The sequence below is a fragment of the Colobus angolensis genome, unplaced genomic scaffold (assembly GCF_000951035.1).
Source record: "Colobus angolensis palliatus isolate OR3802 unplaced genomic scaffold, Cang.pa_1.0 Scaffold225, whole genome shotgun sequence".
In the NCBI taxonomy this organism is placed as follows: domain Eukaryota; kingdom Metazoa; phylum Chordata; class Mammalia; order Primates; family Cercopithecidae; genus Colobus; species Colobus angolensis.
Window position 1 is genome coordinate 5,736,617 of NW_012115433.1, and position 22,168 is coordinate 5,758,784.

A 22,168-nucleotide genomic window follows, 5' to 3' on the forward strand; every position below is an offset into this window, starting at 1 on the left:
TGCTTGAAAAGTTTCAAAATTACTGGCAAAAAATTTCATCCTAGTATCTTTGCATTATCGTTTTACCATCTTTTTATAGTATGGTGGCATCCTTTGCATTCATTCCTTTTGGTCATGTGTGACTTCTTTTCTTAGTCGGCATCACTAGATGCTTGCATATGTGTTAAACCTCTTTTCTGTATTTTGTGGGCTGAATTTTGTTTCACTCAAAATGTGTATATTGAAGTCCTAACCCCGGTACCTCAGAATGCGATAGTACTTATTATACCTTTAAAGAGGTCATTGAGACAGAAGGAGAGTATATAGGTGAGCCCTAATCCAATATGACTGGTGTCCTTGTAAGAGGAGGAAATTTGAACACAGGTAGACACAGAGGGAAAACCACATAAAGATACAGGAAGAAAATGGCCCAGTACAAGCTGAAGAGAGGCACCTCAAAAAAAAAAAAAAAAAAAAATCAACCCTGCTGGCACCTTCATCTTGGACTTCCAGTCTCCAGAACAGTGAGAAAATAATTATCTTTAAGCCACCCAATCTGTGGTACTTTGCTATAACAGCCCTGGCAAACTTTGTATATATATTGTCTAATTCTAAGTCATTTTTGTTCTCATTGACTATTACTAATAATTCACTTGCTCTACAGTTTTGGGCTTCATTGCTGGTTCTTTTTCAAATTTCTTGAGATAGATATTTCAATAACTAATTTGTAGCTTTTCACTTTAATATATTGTATAAAGCTCTACATTTTTCTTTGAGCACAGATTAAGACCTTAATAGCAACAATATTATTCCCAAATCCGAGATTATACTACAATAAATATTAAAGAAATTTGAGGGGGGATTTGGGGAGGAGGAAATCCCCTAAATTTTCCATCTGCCATAATGGAAAAATCAAAATAGTATCTTATAGCTCTGGAAAATAAAGCAACATGTCATTTATACCTCTAAAGTTCACTGGATGAAGATAATTAAAATATAAAAAAGGAAACAGGAACCACACATAATAAATAAAACAAGATAATATGACACTAGCTTTAATAACAAATTTGAATAAATTTTTATTTAAAGTTTTTCTTAGATTGAGTTAAAATAATCTAATTTCCTATCATTCAGTGGTTTCAAATTACACAATCTTACTCGAGAAATAGGAAATCAAAAAAGCTCTATAAACTTTTTAAAAATAATATTGTTCTACAACTTCCAGTACATAAACTTTAGTTCCATATAGTTGTAAATTATATCAGACATTTAAATAAGAAATAATACTAATGCTATGCAAAACTATTCAGAAAACAAAGGAGAGATCATTTCACAACTCATTTTATGAGGTCACTATAACTCAGACACCTGAAACCAGACCAAGTTTATACAAGTAAAGGAAATTTCAGGCAAGTATCTTTCATGAATCTAAGCCTAAAATGGCTTTTAAAATATTAAGAAATTGAATCCAATATTATACAAAAAAGATAATACACCCTGACCAATGTTGGCATAGCCCAATAATGAAAGAATCCCAGAAATCCATCAAAATAGTTCCTTATGTTAATCCATGAAGGGTGAAAAATTATGTGATTATTATAATTCATCTGTAAAAAGCATTTGATAAAATTCAAAATTCATTTATGAAATCAACTCTCAGAAACCAAGGAATAGAGGCCGGGCACGATGGTGCCTCACCCATGTGATCCCAGCATTTTGAGAGGCTGAGGCGGGTGCATAATTTGAGGTCAGGAGTTCAAGATAAGCCTGGCCAATATAGTGAAACCCATCTTTACTAACAATACAAAAATTAGCCAGGTGTGGTGGCACGCACTTGTAGTCCCAGCTATTCCAGAGGCTCAGGCAGGAGAATTGCTTGAGCCCAAGAGGCAGAGGTTGCAGTGAGCTGCAATCACACCACTGCACTCCTGCCTGGGTGACAGCTCAACTCTTTGTCAAACACACACCCACAAAACCTAGGACCAAAAGGAAACAAAATGAAGAACATCATTGGAAAGCTCTCAGTAAACATCATTCTTGAGAGTAAAGTACTGAATGTTTTTCTCTTAAGGTTGGGAATAAGACAAAGATATCTTTCTCATTACTTCTAGTCAACATTTTGCTGAAAGTCTATGTAATATGACAAGAAAATAAACTAAAATTACAAAAAATTATAATCTAGATTGTGTACTCAGAAAACCCTAAAATCCTACCAGAAAGTAACTACAGCTAACAAATGAATTCAATGATGTTGCAGGATAACAAGTTGGTATTCAAATTTTTTAATATATACTTATATTTTACATAATGCAATTAACTATTATAAAATTAAATATTAAAATACCTTTTACAAACCCATGAAAAACCATCACATACTGAGGGATAAACTATCAAAGGATGCACCAAGCCCCTACACTGGAAACTAAATATTTCTGAGAGAAGTTTTAAAAGGTCTTGATAAACGGAATCATAAACCACTTTTATGATTGGAACACTTAATGTCATTAAGATATCAGTCTTCACAGATTGATCTGTAAATCCAACATAATCCCAGTAAACTAGACATGTTTTTTTCTAGAACTTGACAAGTCAGTTTGAGATGAATTTGGAAGGCAAAAGACCAACACGAGCCAAACAATCTTGAAAAGGAAAAGCCAAGTTGAAACGGGTGTCTTTCCTAACTACGGGTCTTACTATAAGTTAGAACAGTTAGGACAAAGGCTACACAGAGATCCAGGGATAGACAGAAGAAATAGACACACACATATGTGGACAAATAGTTGATTGTTGTTGCTGCTGTTTGAGTCGGAGTCTCACTCTGTTGCCCAGGCTGGAGTGCAGTGGCACGATCTCGGTTCACTGCAGTCTCCACCTCCTGGGTTCAAGTGATTCTCCTGCCTCAGCCTCCTGAGCAGCTGGGATTACAGGCACCTCCCCCCCCCCATCACACCTGTCAAATTTTTGTATTTTTAGTAGAGACGGGGTTTCACCATGTTGGCCAGGCTGGTCTCAAACTCTTGACCTCAGATGATCCACCTCCCTCAGCCTCCCAAAGCAAGGACAATGCTCTTTTTCATAAGCTTATTAGTCATTTTAATAAGAACAGTAAAACATCTGAAAATAAATTGTTCTAGAATGACCGGATATGTGTGTGAAATGATGAACCTGAACGCCCTATGCATACCAGTTAAACATCAATTTAAGATGGATGGAACTTAGAGATATATAAAGATTTCTTATATAAAACACCGGAAGCACAAACTATAAAAAGAAATGTTGAACTTCATCAAAACTCAAACTATTGCTCATCAAGAAAATGCCATCAAAAAATTAAAAAGGAAAGTGACAGATGGAATCAAGTCATGATGTGCTGGTATCAGTCCACAAGAACCTTGTGGAGAATAAGCAAAACTAACCTAACAGTGTTAGAAATCAGATCAGCGGTGGTTCTGAGGACCTGGACAACTGAAAAGTGGAGTAAGATAACTTTCTGTGGGGACAGAAGTGTTGCCTGTCTTTGCTGTGCCTTCGTCAAAACCAACAGAACATTATACGTAAGATATGGACATTCCATTATATGTCACAATATAGTTCACACTTTCAAGAATGAAGGACTTATTACAAAAATTAAAGAAAATAAAATTGTTTTCTAAGTAATGTAAACAAAACCAATGAAAATCTGAGATGATTTGTCATAAACATCTTCAGGAAAGTTTCCAATATACAGAATTCTCACAATCAAGAAAAACAGTAGATATAATTTTTGATAAATCTGGCAAAAGACATTTACAATGACTCACTCTATATGTATTTTGAATATTTATTGGTAAGGAATTTCTGGAAAGCAGTTTGGCAATGTGTGATTCTTATAAGTTTATAGTATTTGCTCCAGTGATTCAGATTTTAGTACTCAGTGTAAGTTAAAGATATTAAAAATTATCTAAAATTTATAAAGAATATAGTAAACTCTATGAACCAATATAAAAGGACTGAATTATTCAGCAAACTGAGCTAAAAATTGGTTATTTTATTGCATCTTAATTTGGATGAAAATTGGCTTACTTTTAATATTCATTAACATAAATTATGGCATAGCTATATAGTGTAATATTATGCATTTCTTAAAATTTGTAGCCCCTTAAAATATTTAATAGGGTCTGAAAGTGCTTATAAGTGCAATATACAAGGTTAAATACTTGCAGTGTAATAATTGTGTGTGAATTTTTTGTATGTTAAGATACAGTATGACAAATCTCTAAAGGTTTAGCAGTTTCATTTTTAAAAATAATTTACCATATTTGCTGCCATGAACATGCTTTACTTGGAAATGCAGATAAAATCCATGCAATAGTCAATTTTTTTAAAGCAAAAAAGAAATTTCTGGGCAATTTTAAAAAGATGCTGTGGATTTTTTTTTTTTTTTTTTTAAGTACTGCTGATTGATCAACAAATGCAAGCATTCCGATTCACAGTGATCCTCGATACTGGGCAGATAGCATCTGGCAACTAAATCTATTGCTGTTTCCACATAATAAAATAAATTTTGATGAATTTTAGTTCTGTGGTGGAGATGGAGTCACAATTTCTGAAGAGTTCTACAAATTTTGACAAGCACAAATCATGTTTTGTTTATTCGTGGTTTAATTGTATTATACAGATCTAAGGATGGGTCTAAATGTGTAAACATCTGCTTTTTCAGTGTGGTTCAGCTTCTAAAGCTGCTAGAATTGAAGAGTGACCACTGCAATAATCGTCTGCTATAGAAATTTTGGAGATAAGATTATAAAGAACAGAACGATCTTGAAATGTCTCATCTTCTGTGTAATATCTGGCTCTATTTAGTTCCATTAGGCATTTCTTATAACTATTAAGAAAAAAACAAAGCACACTGTTGAAACAATGGGATGAATCTAGATTCCAAATTGATATGAAACTCAATAATAAATCATTATTATATCTATTAGATATTAGATATATATTATATATTAGAAAAACTAATATAAAGCATTAGTTTTTCTAATGCCAGATTCTTGAGGACTTACTCATCAACACTTAATATTAGACCAATGTCTCTGGTGTTTTGCCTAAATACCATTTAGCAGTATTGTATTCTTACTAAAATTTCATACCCATTTTTAATTGGTAGGTAAGAAGTGTTAAAGAATATAGAATTGGGCCAGGCACAGTGGCTCACACCTGTAATCCCAGCACTTTGGGAGGCTGAGGCAGGAGGATCACCTGAGACTAGCCTGGCCAACATGGAGAAACTCACCCCGTCTCTAGTAAAAATTCAAAAATTAGCTGGGTGTGGTTGCAGGTGACTGTAATCCCAGTTACTCGGGAGTCTAAGACAGGAAAATCACTGCCCCAGGAGGCAGAGGTTGCAGTGAGATGAGATAGCACCACTGCACTCCAACCTGGGCAACAAGAGCAAAACTCCATCTTAAAATATATATATATATATATATATCTAGAATTGGACTTTATTTTCTCTGTACTGCAGCCACAGAGCTGTGGATAGTGGGTGAAAAGAACCAAGAAATGTTAAGAGAGACATGAAGATAATTCTTTGAAAGTCTTTTATAGGAGAAGAGTAGAAAGGAGGGAGCATTTAACCCCCTCAAGCCCCATGAAAGAGGAAGGGCAAGAGAACTACTTGTAGAATTTGGTTGTTTGTCAGGAGGGGAGACTGGCTTCTCACCTCACCCATGCTGGTAGAACTGTAGAATCAAGTCGTGCTGCCCCAGCTGGTATCTGGGCAGTGTGCAAGAGAGTTTGGGGGAAGAACCTGAGTTTGGGGAAGTCGTGGTTTCAGTTTTCACCATGGTGAACCTGAGGATCAGGATGCAGGATGGGTCTGAGGCTGTTTGTGATAGCCAAACAAGGAGAATGGGTCAGCAATTGGACAAGATACCCTGCCACATTCGGTGGGACAAGTGCACACCTTACAGTGAGCTAAGCTTGATTCATCTTGAAAAGACCCACACCAGGACAACTCTTGTCTGTGAGAAGGAGCTCCAGCAGAAAGATAAAGGTGGAACGCAGAAAATAGAAGCTAAGGGTAGTAGGCTCCATGTCTAATCGAGGCACCTCCCCTTCAGGGAGCAGGGGCGACATCTGAGGTGTTGGGATGGTTCTTAGGAACATACCGTATGCCCCAAAGAGAGAGAGAGCATTTGAATACATCTTATCATTAAGAATTCAAAATAAAGAAGAACTTTCAATAGTAACAACTATTTAGAAGGAATTTACCCTCTTTTCATTATTCTTACCCTGGAGAAGTCAAAAGCAAAAGAAAGGGGGGTAGGGAGTCGCCATGGAAAGGTGGTGATGGAACAAGCAGGAAAAAGCATATTCTATCTTTCTCATTCTCATTGCTGGACTCTCAGTAATGGACTTGACCTGAAAGAGGAGAAACTTCCATTTGAGACTTTAAAATTATCAAATTACACCAGCCATCTCATCTGAGACATGAAGTTGACAATATCCTTATGGGCGATAGTGAATTAAGCACTAATCTCTGCCTGAGATACTGCCAGGGGCAAGGAGAGGAAATTTCATAGTTGTGTGAGAGCAGGGTTGGAAGAAAAACCATTTTCCTAAATTGCACCCTACTAAATCTGGGTCTTTTAATGAATTAGCTACAGTAACAGATTGAACCTAAACAATGTCTTCCATAAATATTGGGTTTTTCATCATGTGATATTTTGAAACAAATTTGAGGACTCCTGCCATCAGAGAATCTCAGTTAAATCTTTAAAGTTATTTTGAATGGTTAGTTGTATATAGAAGTGAGTCTTAACTTTATGGAATCACTCCCTAATAGAAACAATGAAGTGAAATTCTCCTATTTAGGGTTAACATCTGCAGTTTACGCTCAGATAGGCCCAAGCCATTCAAGTTTTGACTGTGACTCTAGTTATGTATACTTATGGGAAAAATAGATGGGTATAAACTACAGCAGAATGAAAAAACTATGTAAACAAATTATCCAATACTTACAGCTATTTTAAATCATTATATAACCAGTTTACATCTACTGTATACATTTATGTATTAATTTTATTTACGTTAGTTAACTTAATGCCTAGATATTTTAATTAATAAATTTTAACAAATATTTAAGCCTCATGAGGGATACAGGTTCACTTTTACACAAGGAATTGTTTACAGCCTAAATCATTATGTCACCAACGATCCAAATCAAGAGTGCCTTTCCTTTTGTACTGTTTCTTCTTCTGAGCCATTTTTGGCTTTTTTTTTCTTTTTTTTTTTTTTTGAGGCGGAGTCTGGCTCTGTGGCCCAGGCTGGAGTGCAGTGGCCGGATCTCAGCTCACTGCAAGCTCCGCCTCCCGGGTTTACGCCATTCTCCTGCCTCAGCCTCCCGAGTAGCTGTGACTACAGGCGCCCGCCACCTCGCCCGGCTAGATTTTTGTATTTTTTTTTTAGTAGAGACGGGGTTTCACCGTGTTAGCCAGGATGGTCTCGATCTCCTGACCTCGTGATCCACCCTTCTCGGCCTCCCAAAGTGCTGGGATTACAGGCTTGAGCCACCGCGCCCGGCCCATTTTTGGCTTTTAACAGGAAGAGAAGGTAAAAGTATAAAGAGTTCACATTTACTCACTTAGCTGAAGATAATGTTAGATTTAACTCCTCTCTGGAAAACCTAATGAGTTAATATTTATTAATCTCTTGGTTTCTGAATATTTAGGTGTAACACTTTGTTTCGTGTTCCATTGTTTTCTTTTGACCCAACCTTCAAACCCATGACTTCTGGAGTAGAGGAAGAAACAGAATACAGTGGATAAAAGTGTTCAGCAACAAGCTAACAACTGAAACTTCTTTGAAAAAAGAAAAAAATCTATTGACTCCCAGTAGACATTTTTCAAATTTCTTCTAACGTACAAAAATCCGTTTTATGTCTATGCAGTCACAATGCGCTGAATGTTCACCACGTGCTAGATGCAGTTATTTAATACATAAATTCCAAAAGCCTATTTTTATTTATATATTTCTACCTATAAAGGGAAATTTAGCTGAACAGATATGTCTGTTTTCCTGTATGGTTCTCCATTAAACATAGTTTTCCATCTGTATTCTTACAAAAGGGAAATCATCAAGGGGTTGTTTGAAGGACTTGTTACCCGTTTGTTTTCTGTGTGTTACTTCTTGTCAGAAACCCCCGTCTCTGATCCTTTGCTTCTCAAGGCAACTGCGAGCTCCACTTACCTCCACCTGCCAGTCTCAGACTCACAACTATAGTTGGATTTGTTCCCGTATAAAATAGATCTATTTAAAAACTCACTGGCTGACAGGGAAGATTTCAGTTCTTCTCGGCACTGATGACCCATTCAGTCCGCTCTCGCTCCACATCTGGAGCCTCGCTGCCCCTTTTCCCTGAGTGCAGTCACCCTGTCTTGCCAGACCCTTGATCTGTTCAATACATCTAAGCCTTGTTTTGCAGCCCCGTCTAGACTCTTGTCGTAGTTGCAGCCTTACCCCTGTATCTCAGGCCTTCTCTGGGCATGGCCTATTCCTTTGGACCTCTCATCATTCAGCTTTAGTGAAAAAGATGCCCTTGCAAACATAATTGCAGATTCAATACTAGCATCTTTGTTGGATGCAATATTTATATTATTTATAATAAAATTTGTATACTTTATTATAGTATAAGTATATATGTATAATATTTAATAAATATTCCACCCTTGTTTTTTGTTTTAACCATTTAAAATAAAACTATACTTTCTCACATATTAGCTAATATGGGACTCTACATTTTACCAATGTACAAATTCACGGGCAATGTGTTTGGGACTTTTTAACTCTATTTTAAAATCTTATATAAATGAATACATTTTGATTTTTGTTTTTACATAACCTTTTCAAAAATTTGTTTTTTCATGCATTCAGCAGTCTTCTCAGATTATCAGAATATTTATGTTTTAGGATATTATTATTTAGACAATTAGTCTTCTTTTCAGTACTTTCGGGTATGTGGGAATGTGTTGTTTAGTTTCCTTTAGTAATGTTTTATTGTTGTTGTCAATCATCTGATAAGGCAAATAGTTGGAATACATGTATCTTGATAAATTGTGAACTATTTTCCATATATCTCCTTTCTTCCTATGCTCCTGTCTCTTTTGTTCCAATTAGCATAAGAACTCTCTTACAAAATCAGACATGAATCGGTTGAGATGGGATTAATTTATTTGGGCAGATATTAGATAACACTTTTGAAAAAAAAAAAAGTACTGTTTTGTTCTGCTGGTACATGGCATCATTTTCCAAAGTCATTCCTCATGGTTTCTCTAATATTGCTACTTCCCTAGCAATATTTTAAAGTGAGTTTCACAAACCAACAGTTCTCAAAGTGTTGTCCCCAGAGCAGCAGTGTCCACATCTCTTGGGAATAAACGGAAAATGTAAATTATCTGGCTCAAATCCAGCCCTGTTTTACCAGAAATAAGACTGGAGGGGGCCCAGCATTCTGTTTAAACAAAGCCTCCAGGTAATTTTAATGCACACTGAATTCTGAAAAACCAACGGTGTAGTAAATGAAAACCAAACGTGGGTTCTTAAAAAGCAGCATAATTAGCGAGTGATTTAAAATGCCTGCTTGATAAAATTGTTTCACAAAGAGAAAAATTTTAAAAATAACTTTAATGGAGCCAATTTTAGCCACTCCATTTTGAAATGGTCTTTCTAGCAAAACCTTAACAAATGTTTCAGTAAAACAAAGTATATATGCTACTGAGAGAATAAGATGATACATTCATTGTCAAGGCAGAAAGCTTCCTTCCTCATTATAATGGAATTCAGGTAAGTATAGTTACATAACATAATGTGCCGCCTTCATCTTTATGTGCCTAGTTTTTCTGCTGGATTAAATTTGTTCACTTTTTAATTGAATCTGAAATTCCTAGAAATTAGGCATTAGGAGAGAATAGATTTTGAATACTTGAAAATTGAAAATATATCTTAGTATAATTTCTTTCAAAAGTTGCAAGAAATAGCATCCAAAGGAAGATTGGAGGGTTCTAAACCATAACAAGAAGGGTTGACTTGAGTTGCTGGGTTAAAAAGTATATGAGGACAGGGAAAGCAGAAGGCAGGCAAGAGGGTAGGGACACCACGGGTAAATTTCACCTGCTTGTATTGACTAGAGATGGCCCTGGAAAAACTCCCTTAGGGCAAGCTGTCTAATTACATTTTTTAAAATGGGCCTTGATGATATACATAGAGACGGAGACGGAGATAGAGATACATAGAGCCCTGTATCATGTGAATCTTATTAAATTCACTTACTTGATTTTTTTCAGCTTTTTCCAGTGTCTGGTGCGATGCTTATACTCTCTCCTTGCTTATTTTTCCTAGGCTTTATCTGCTAACATTTGAGCACACAAGCATTTCAGTGAAAATGTAATGGTCCTTCTGGGTCTACTGTTACAGGTCATGTTTAATGTACCATCCACTTGATGGACAGTCAATGTCAAGATCCTTTTTTTTTTTTTAAACATTCTATGTTTTTAACTATCAAACTGTGGGCATGAATATCAAGGGTCAATACAGCCATAAGCAACAATACTGGTTAATGATGTTTACTTCAATATTTTGGAAGAAATGTTATTTATTGGCATTTTTGCAATGATTTTTTTGGTTGCTAATTCAGACTCTGGAATTGATGGAAAGAATGTAAAGAAATGTTTTGCTTTCCATTTCTGTAACAATATTTTCTCTATGCATAACAGGTACCACTGACATATGATTAATTCCACATGTAGGAGCTGAACTTTATCAAAAGGTTCCTGGCCAAAGAAAAGAAGATTGATGTTCAGTCATTGTCTATATTCCTGTGTAAACTCTTTCGGTCCAAGTTTCATTTATAGTTTTATATGAGATCATGCCCCTTTGATTTACTACTAATCCCATTGGAGTGGGAATTATGATGGGAATGTGAGTGTGTGCTTAATGCTAAACGTTAATACTTTAGTTGGTTGCACCTAAGAATTTTAAGCTATTGGGAATATGTATATATTTGGGCTTTTCATTGCAGATAATTAATGAGGCAATGTTCTTCAGCTTTCAGCCATATAATTGATTGCAATTTGTCATTTCTTAGGAAATGAATGTGAAATCCATACACATATTAGTTTCATGGGTCAATAATCTAAAAGACTAGATTATTAGATAAGCTATTGTCCAAAATATCAAGACACATGAGTATAAATATTGTCTTTATGGCTAGTAAATGTTAAGCTATCATGCTTATGTTAATTTGGAATCCAAATAGTTTTTTTTGGCATCAGAATCCTTACTAAGTGAAACATCTAAGTAAAATAGAAAGAAAATCTATTATACAATCTCAGCTCAGTACCAGCAAACATGTAGCACTTAAGATTATATTATGAATAGTACATTCCTAAACATATCAATCATTTTCCATCTGCAGCTGTAGTATTTCATCTCTCAAAATTAATTCAACAGCACTGACTTTAAAGCACTATTCACAATTAAGTCCTAACCCACAGAGGTACATCTGCCAGTAATTCTTAAACTTTTTGTTATGACTTTTTTTGTAATTCTTCGATTCTTGCATCTCCTAATTCATCATGGCATAGATGTACTTCATTCATACAGTTAACAAATATTTATTGAACACTTACTGTAAACCAAGGATATGGTGCTAGGAAGTAGGGATGCTTTGATAGAGTATGTTGTAAGGCATACCATGTTTTTTACTTCCTAGAACTTACAAACTAATTTTTCAAAATAAAATCTATTTAATGCATTAAAATGGGAACCAAAGGCAGCATAACTTTGCAATAGCCTGAGATACACAGTTACAAAGTAAGGTTTGGAATGATTGCCTAATATTTTTGACTATAGGATATCCAGGAATGAAAAAAGTTAAGTATTTTTATTTTGCTTACCAAAGCAATGTCTTAAGTTCTGCGGAAGACTGTAATGAATATCTGCAATTATCATATGCTAAATTTGACCATGACAACAATTTGTTTTGAGATTCAAACTAAATTATTTTTGCAGTGCTTAAGTAGTGAGTCAGTCTGAGTGTGCATTAAATACTTCACGTCAACAAAGGTAAAACTCCAGTAAGATCTTGCCTAAGTCGATAAAATAAGGTATTCCTCACTGGAATTGCATCTGTGATAACCACTTAGATTGTGTGAAGGAGCAGACTATAAGCACAATTTGGGCAGAGACTCCCTTAAGTTTTGCCCTTCTTTTTCCATTGTACAATTTAACTACTTAATCATCACCATAGACAATACATGCCATGAAAAGTTGTTACCTGAGTGAGTGAATTAATGATTAAGATTTTAATGAACTCCTTGTCTCAAATTTGGGAATATGTAATGTTCTACAGTGTTTATCCATATCACCAAGGGATGCGGTAACATTTCCTGCAGTCTGTAGATAAACAAATTAATATCATACGGCCATAGACAGTCACACCTCGTTTCACTTAATCTTTTCCATTCTTTGTTTCTTCACAGAGCGATTCAATGTGTATCTTATGCCTACGCCAAATCTGGATATTTATGGTGAATGCACAATGCAGATCACTCATGAAAATATCTATCTCTGGGATATCCACAATGCCAAGGTCAAACTGGTGATGTGGCCTCTCAGCTCACTGAGGAGATATGGTCGGGACTCAACGTGGTTCACATTTGAGTCAGGAAGGTAAGATCTAATGCAGCAACCAAGTACGGGAAGTTGTATAACAGAGTCCTGAAAGAAAGTTCTGTCCGTCATTGCCCTCAGTGAGCACTGTTTTCATTCAGGGTAAAAGTTAGCAAATACATAATTTCTTCAGATTCTTAATAATATGAATACAATTCTGTTAATTTTTTGGCAGGCTAATTACCCCATTTAAAATAATTTCAGTCTCTTACACTACCAAACTCAAACTGGTTTTGTTATTATTTTAATAATGTAATTATCTTTTGCAAGATTATTACAATACTATATTTTTGGTGTGCCTGTATTCAAAAGGATCTCCATAAAATTAAATATAGCATGTCCTTGGTTGCCTTGTTTTTATGAGTGTTTCTCAATAAGCAAACAATATTTTTTAAAGTTTTAAATGAAATTATTTAAATACTGCTTTTAGGCAAATATGCTGCTTTCTTGATCATAGCATATGGTTGAAATCCATAAGCGTCTGAAATGAATCCTTGCTTCACAATCATTAATAAACACGGATTTAGACATAAAATACAACCGACCAAATCATTGTCTTTATGCTATGACCCCGTTGTGATATTGTCACACATCCAAGATAAGACTTAGGTTTGGGGATTCTATATGAGAAGGAGATGTTTAAAGCTTCCGTCTTCACCCAGGGGACATGATTTATCACATTCTTAAAATGAATTCATGGTCTTATAAGGCAATTATAGTGAGGTTTCATTGCATTTGATATAATATCTTTTAAGTTTATAACTTCCTTCTTATAAAACTACTAAATATTTACTCAATGTCACATTCTAATATCATCTATCTAGCCAGCTAGGGTAGGTCCCATGTCTCTCAAAATTTTAAGGAGAAAAAAAAAACCCCGAGCTGGCGTAATTTTACCAGTCTGGGACCCTTTTGCACTAAGGTAATATTGAAGTCTCTACCACACTGATTTCTCTGAAAAGCATTAGATCCTGTGTTGACTTAGTACGTATGAGCTTGTTCAACTATTTCTGTCTACCTAGATATTGAGAGTGTAATAATCACATTCTGATAGCCATTGGGAAATATAAATTCTAATAAGAAAATGAATTTTTAAGATGTTTATTATTTTAAAAATTTTGACTCTGAAAATGAGTTGACATGTTTTAGAGTTTCACAGACCTAAAATCTATGATGCATTTTTTTTTTCTTTTTTTTTGAGACATAGTCTCACTCTGTTCCCCAGGCTGGAGTGCAGTGGCCGGATCTCAGCTCACTGCAAGCTCCGCCTCCCAGGTTCCCGCCACCTCAGCCTCCCGAGTAGCTGGGACTACCGGCGCCTGCCACCATGCCTGGCTAATTTTTTTTTATTTTTAGTAGAGACGGGGTTTCACGTGTTAGCCAGGGTGGTCTTGATCTCCTGGCCTCGTGATCCACCCACCTCGGCCTCCCAAAGTGCTGGGATTTACAGGCATGGGCCACCGCACCCGGCCCGATGCACCTTATGTTTTTACTGGCTTTAAAAGTTAGTGTATTAGTCCATTTTCACACTGCTGATAAAGACTGGGCAGTTCACAAAAGAAAGAAGCTTAATGGACTCACAGTCCCACGTGACTGAGGACGCCTCACAGTCAGGGCAGGAGGAGAAAGGTACGTCTCACAGGAGAGCAGACAGGAGAATGAGAGCCAAGCGAAAGGGGTTTCCCCGATAAAACCATCAGCTCTCGGGAGACTTATTCACTACCACGAGAACAGTATGGGGGGAACTGCCCCCATGATTCAATTCTCTCCCACTGGGTCACTCCAACAACATGAGGGAATTTTGGGAGCTACAATTCAAGATGAGATTTGGGTGGAGACAGAGTCAAACCATATCAGTTAGTTTTACATATATATGTAAATTCATATATATGTAAATTCTTATATATATGAACTGGATGTTGTTGAGGTTTTGTTGGGGTTGGGGTTTTGTTTTTGTTTTTGCATTCTTTACCAGCACTACCTCTAGAATCCCCTCCCTTGGATCCTTCTAGATATGCCTATCTTCCTGTTTCTGTGGAAAACAATTTAACTATTTTGTCTGTTACAACATTTCAATAGACTGCCACTCAAAATTTTAAATAAGTCATTTTCTTTCATGAAGAATGGTTATTCGGAATTTTCACTCCATTAATACCTGTCCACATTAGTAGTTTTTTAAGATCTTTCTATTTGATAGAGGAATTTGGTATCTTTTTTTCCCTCTGTTGTTTGTCTTTGAGATTAGAGTTCTGTCCTTTGGACACAGTTCATTTGTGCTTTTCTCCTTCTCTAAATTTTGGGCGTCATTTGCTCTTTAGTGACTCAGAAACTGACTGAGAAATTGTCCATAATTTTGTGCATTTTGTAAATTCCAGATGATTTCGCTCTTGTTAAAAGGAGCCAGTGGGGGAAGGTCTTGTCCATACTTTATCTACAGAAATAAAAGTGGGACTTTGTGTTCCCTGGGTCTGGACTGATGGGGTCACTGGTGATGAGATTGGGGACAATTTAGAGGGCAGATTGGCAGGTAAGGCATGGCCAGTCATCCTAGCAAACCAAAGCCAAAGGCCAACACTTTCTAGGTTTTATTATTATTAGCTCATTGCCCAAGGCACGTCATTTGGTATACATTTTAGCCATTTATTTATACTACTATATGTACTAATAGTAGTATTAGTACAAATACTACATATGAAAATACAATTAGCTATATCAAAATATTTTCACTGACACTTTTTCAAATGCATTGTTAAATTCTACTATAAACCTGAAATGTAGACATGAACAGTAGGAATGGATCTACATCATTTATTCTGGAGAAGCATCCTTCAGTCACCCCCGTAATTATAATTTTATGTCATAAGTCTCCAGGAGCACTCACCTAGTATGGGGCAGAAGGAGAACAAGGACCAGGAAACTGTCCATGGTAATCGTCCTCAGCACAGCATGGTGCCTGGGAGATGTATTCATAGTCTCACATCAGATTGGAGCGATTGCTCTTTTACCATAAGAATCATAACTTTGCATTTTAAAGGTAAAAACAACCAATTTGCCATGCAAGCATATTTTCTCAAGAAAATAACAAAAAATAACAGACCTTCAGAGAAAGGGTTAAGATTCATGATTATGTACAATTTTATCCTGTGAAAGACAAAATTCCTTTATTTAACTGCTGACTTGATAGTTTTACTTCATATTACCTCATAAATATTGTAAGCAAAAATCAAGATGAGTTCAAATGCCTGCATGGCCAAAATTTAGGTGAGCCCCTGATCTTCTGTATGATTTTTCAAAACAAACACCCATATTCAGCCTGATGCTTACTAGTACAAAATTGGTGCTTAAAATATGTGTCTCACTAACTTTGATAATATTGTTTCCATTTAGAAACCTGGGAAAAACCTGGTTACTCAGTTTTAACAATTAGAAATGTGAAATAATACTTAAATATTTCTATATAGTTATTATGAAAAGGTTGTTAGTGGAAGCAAATGTTATGTGTCATACATTAAGGATTCTGTGATGTCATAGGTAGGCTTAACTTATTCCTAAACCTTTGTTGGTCAGGGATGCAAAGGGAAAGAATCTTTTCTCTAATGCATAATCAAGTGGTTAAGAGGAAAGATAATGCAGAAAGTTCTTAAATGATACAAAAGCATGCAAATATATAATACATATGAATTGTTATATAAGCTATAAGGTCTAAGTTAAGAAATTTCCAAAACATTCTCACATATGAACGCCAACTTTTCTGTACTAACCCAGAGTTATCAATGCCCTTGGGGTTTTTTGTTTTGTTTTACAAAATATCATTTGATTTGCCATCAATAGTGTTAGTGGTACACATTTCTTCATAGAAGAGTGTACTGCTGTGACTCAGATTTTCTTCTGAACTACTGATAACTGTCCTGCAAGTTTTCTATGCTTGTTGGTGCAACCTTTATCTACCAGAAGGTGTACACAGTAGGTTTTTAGACAAGGTCACGTGTTTCTCTTTCAAATGGTGCTAAAACATTTCTTGACTGAAACACTGAAGAATTGCAATTAACTAAAATATAGTCAAACACAAGACGTGAAGTACCAACATTGCACAGGGCTTCAACTGAAGTCAGGAAATCCTGAGCCTGTGCACACAGGCAACAGCAGCCACGTCACTGCCACCACCTGGCAGCCATCATTTGGAGGCTGCTATTCCATAGACGATGTCATAACAAAATGTACCCCAATTTCAGAAATACTAAAATGTAAAAACACACGCTGCTGTTGAATGAAGGAATTAATCAATGAATGGCTCCATAGTTTGAATAAAGCCAGCTGGGGTGGTGTCCTGGGATACAGAAACCTAGGAGTGAATGTGGTGATATTTCACAAATCATGGGAGGAGATCAAACCAGAACTTGACATCTCTCTTGACTTTATCTTCTTGATTCCAGAAATCATTCTTGATTTAATGACTATGAATGAAGTTTAGGAACTTTCTGAATGAGAATAAAAGAAGCCTAAAAAGGTGACCAAAACTGTCATTGTGATTCCTACAGATCAATTAGTAAAAAGCAATTCACATTAAAGTATGTGTGGGTTCAATAAAAACGTATTGAACTTTAAAGTTAATTGAGCAATAACTAAGATCAGAGTCTCCATTTCTCGATAAAAACAGTTTCCTAAGTCATTTAATCAATGCTCTCTCCTAGGGGAAAAAAATAATCAGACCTGGTATTATCGTAGCAAGAGATTTACCAAATTAGACACACGGAAAGAAAAGGCACTAGGTTCCTAAACAATTTGTCTTAGAATTATTTCTTTGGAATTAAAGCAAGGGTTTATATAGATCTACGATTTTTTTAAAAAACATGGAATACATCGTGATGCAAATTTTTTTCATGGAGGACTTTGCTACTCTATACTTTGTAATTAAAACTCAATTAGATATGATTTAAATCTTTTTGTGGCACCAGAAACCTCATTTACTCTCTGGGCTACTTTATTTCATTTATTGAACACTATGGTAAGAACTAGAGAAATGAGCACATAGTGTACTTGGTAAGATAGATCAACTAATCATTTCAATATAATATAGGAATTGTAATAAAATACATCCCAGGAGGGTTATATATTAGGAACATAGGTTAAGTTGGATCATTTTAAGAACATTAATGATGTCAACCCCAAATCTCAATAGCTCAATACAACAAAGGTTTATTTGCCACGCAAGCTATGCTTGATGCAGGCTTGGACAGATCACCAGAGCACCTGGATTCAGAAACCTAGGCTGCTGCAATCTTGTGACTGAGACGTCGTCATGCTAACCCACCTCATTGCCACGCAGAGCAGGGGAAGAAGGTGGAAACATTCTCCAACAAGCATACTATGGACTCAGTTGTTTCTCCCCAAAATTCACGTGTTGAAGCCCGAACCCCCAAACTCCTTATATCTTTATGACAAGAGCCAGAGATGATAGGTCCTTTTAGATGGAATTAAAGTTAAATGAGGTAATAAGGGTGGGGTCCTAATCTGATAGGATCGGTGGCTTTATAAGGTGGAAGAAACCTCTCGGCCCCTCTTCTCTGCCATGTGGAGGAAAGACCATGTGGGCAACACAAGAAGGTGAACAATTTCCAAGCCAGGAAGAAAGCCCTCAACAGAGCCCAACCATGCTGGCACCCTGATCTCAGACTCCAGCCTCTAGAGAGAAAATTCATTTCCATTGTTGAAGTCACCTACTCTGTGTCATGTTTTTCTTATGGCAGCCTGGGCTGAGTAATACAAAACATTTAAATACTTGAGTACAGTGGCAATGCATGTTATTTCTATTAATAGCCCACCATCCAGAAGGTGGCCTCCCACAGCCCCCTCACACCCCCTGTCTGCAAGGGGGCAAGTGGGGAAACACAGAGTATGTGGAATATTTGGTAAGCATATTGTCTCTGCCACAGTCATATCTTCTGATGAGTAAAGATCCCTTTTCTCTCTTCTTCCTACACACTCAATTGTTCCTTAAGGGAAACAACCCAAAAAGCAATCCAGCAAGCCACTGATTATAGCTCAAAGTCCAGAGTCTGCAGGCGATTTGTAGCAGTGTGTACATCAGGTCCAGATAAGACTTTTTTTTGAGGTGGAGTCTTTCTCTGTCGCCCAGGCTGGAGTGCAGTGGCCGGATCTCAGCTCACTGCAAGCTCTGACTCCCGGGTTCCCGCCATTCTCCTGCCTCAGCCTCCTGAATAGCTGGGACTACAGGTGCCCACCACTACACCCAGCTAATTTTTTGTATTTTTAGTAGAGACAGGGTTTCGCCCTATTAGCCAGAATGGTCTCAATCTCCTGACCTCATGATCTGCCCGCCTCGGCCTCCCAAAGTGCTGGGATTACAGGCATGAGCCACCGCACGCGGCCAGTATGACTTCTTATAGTTCCAAAAGAACGATCCAGAAAAAGATGTTATTTTTTTCCCCTCTACCCACCCTGGCCCAAGCAACACTGGTTTAAGAGAGGTGGGATGCCTACCCCTGCAAACACTCCTATTCTAAGGGAAAGTTTGGGAGGCAAGCAGGCAACAGCCCCTGGTCCTGGTAATTCTGAAATGCTGCTTGCCAGGTATCTTCAGGGTCTTTATCCAGAATTAACAAGGATATGTGGCTGGGCGCTCATTCTGCTCTTTGAGAAGAATGTGTCAATCCTCTGTTCCACTTGGTTCTGCCCTCGGCCCACCGGGAGGATTTTCCTTTGTCATTATCCTTCTTGTCTGTATTCAAACTGGACATTGGGAAAATCTTCTCTTTGAAGTGTAGCAAGTTTCTCAGCCCACATTCTACCCTGAGAAGTTGTAGTAGAGATCTGAAGGTTACTGAATCTTAAGTTATAAATATTTTTTATTCAGAGCCTTTTTTCCCTGTAAAACTTTGTCAAAGTATTACTAGATTTCTTGTATATTTAGTGCCAGTCAATCGCTTGTACCAAGGAAATGTTTTCTTGGTTTGTTTTGATTTGAGATCTACTTCTCAGATTTGTTCTGTTTATTTCTTCCCCCAAAACTCTGTCTTTTGATTTGAAAGGTGCCTTGACTTTGTCAGGTTTTTGTAGGGGCAGCACTCACTCAATTCTTTGCCCTGGGTCCTTTTTATCTAATTAAAAGATAATGGGAGTCCTACCCTTGAGCTGCTTTTTACCTGGACACACCTTAATTGAAAAGTTTTAGCAGCAGGTGTGGAGATTACACTTAATCTGCTCTTTTCTTTGAGGCTGCTTTAACTTGCTTTTGTCACTTAAAGACTTATTAAATGTCTGTCTCAGAGTTCTCTTTTCCAATTTGAGTTTTGAATTTTTCAAATGCCTTTCGTTTTTTGCTTGAAACTTCTCAATTTCCTTCTAAGAGCCTCTTTCTTTTTAGTACCTTATCACTCAACAAACACTGTTAACATTTTGTTATCTAACCGCTTTTCCCAGATGTTGTTGGAGTAATAAAATTAAAACCAAAATCTCCCAATGCAGAAATCTTCATGAAGGTGATAAACACACCCACACACTCCATTACTTCTGCTAAGAAATTGCAGACAGGAGAATCCCACCCTTGGATATAGCCAGCCAGGTACAACTCAATACATGTAGGTTCTCAAGATAAGCAAGAGAACTTGACAGCAACGTTTGTCACACATTCCTCATCCTTGCAATTGGGGTAACCATTTGTGTTGACTAATTGGCTTTATGCAGAGGAAAAACAAACTTCTTGTATCTTTATGACAAAAGAGTTTTGCAAGTTGGAGAGAAGTAGCACCTGAAATTAGGCACCCTCTGTCACAGAAACTAGGAGATGGGGGCGCATCTCCCTTCAGATTTACGTGTCAAAGGCATCGTTCATGAGTCCTTGAGAAAGGCATTTTAGGGTCTTAAAGCTAAACAAAAGACCTATCTGGTTTTCAGAAGAAGTATTTACATTTCAAAGAGAGGAGAAAGTGCTTACAACGGAAAGTTCTCAAGTTAAATGCCCTAAGAAACAGGAAGGATAATTTGCCCATTTTCAACAGGGAGAATAGAGCCTCTTATTTTTAAATTTGACATTTGTCCATACAATCTAGAAACTCTTAAGACATGAAATCGGCCTACCAAGTTATCACAAGTTCTACTAAGAGGCAAGAGCTTTACCGAATCTCTCACTGCTAAATATTCTCCCAGCTTGCTTACTACTTTCCTTTATCCCAGCCACTATTTCAGTGCCCCATATTTTAGGGCTCTTTATTCACTTATCACTGCACCACTATTAGGATCAAGTACACTTATCCTTAAGTGATTGAACAAAGTCTCAGTGGTTTATGCAACTGAAACTGATCTCTCGCTCATGCTAGTCCCAACTCCGATTCTGGGCAACTGTCCTAGACAATCAGGACAACACTTACATCAAAAAATAGATGCTCTGGCTTCAGCAGGTGTCCCTTCTGTTTGTAGCCCTTTGTTGGGAACTAGTGATAAGGTATCCAGACTGTGCTGGGTGCAGGGAATGAAGAGGAGCATGAGACATTTGGAGAACAGTCCTGTCTAAGTAAACGGGCACCAAATTTAATTGTAGGGACTCAGGAAAGGCTCCTTGAAGATGATGATTTGCACAGCGAATCGTGAAAAATGAGTTGGACTTCAAGGTAAAGTGTGAGATTGGCATCAGGAGAGAGGGGTCAGGTTCCTCTCCACTACGCATAGCACGGGCAGAGCATGGATGGTTCCTTCTTAGCGGATTTTAGCTGCTGGAGATTCCAGTAAGAATAAAATGGGCAGAGAGTTTGTTAGAAAGTCAGATAAAGCTCGAAAGCAGGAGTGTTTTCTATGTCATGTCAGAAAATAACTTGGACTTTATCTTATAGGCAGCAAGGAGTGTTTTTTAATGCGGCAAGTAAACAGATTTAAATTTTAGATATGTCTATCTGGTGACTTTGTGGAGGATATTTTAATAATGAATCCTTTAACTAGGTTAATAATTTATAATGCGCACTGTACCTAGGGCAATATAATCTGAGCAATCGTGATTTGAAACGAAATGGGAGAATGAATCACTCTACTTCTGCATGGGCCAGCACTTTCCCTGTACCTTCAGTTATCTTCTATTAACCTTTCCAAGGCTTGATTTCCTCATCTGTGAGAACCTGATAAAAATATACTCTGCTATATCCATCTTCAGTGCTGATATGGGGATCAAATGAAATAATGTGCTTTGAGGCCGGGTGCGGTAGCTCATGCCTGTAATCCCAGCACTTTGGGAGGCTGAGGCAGGGGCATCACGAGGTCAGGAGTTCAAGAACAGCCTGGCCAACATGGTGAAACCCTTTCTCTATTAAAAATAGAAAACATAGCTGAGCATGGTGGCGGGTGCCAGTGTCCCAGCTACTCGGGAGGCTGAGGCAGGAGAATCATTTGATCCCAGGAGGCAGAGGTTGCAGTGAACTGAGATTGCACCATTGCACTCCAGCCTGGGTGACAGAGCAAAACTGTCTCCAAAAAA

The 22,168-nt window shown here is 37.1% G+C and overlaps 1 protein-coding gene across 1 annotated transcript in view; it reads left to right on the forward strand.

Moving 5' to 3' along the window:
* DOK6 (docking protein 6) overlaps positions 1 to 22,168 on the forward strand; it is a 424,659-nt gene that overhangs the window by 265,906 nt on the left and 136,585 nt on the right. Inside the window, exon 5 of the mRNA XM_011944081.1 lies at positions 12,498 to 12,687. Coding sequence (XP_011799471.1) covers positions 12,498 to 12,687 — 190 coding nt within the window. The remainder of the gene's footprint in view (positions 1 to 12,497; positions 12,688 to 22,168) is intronic.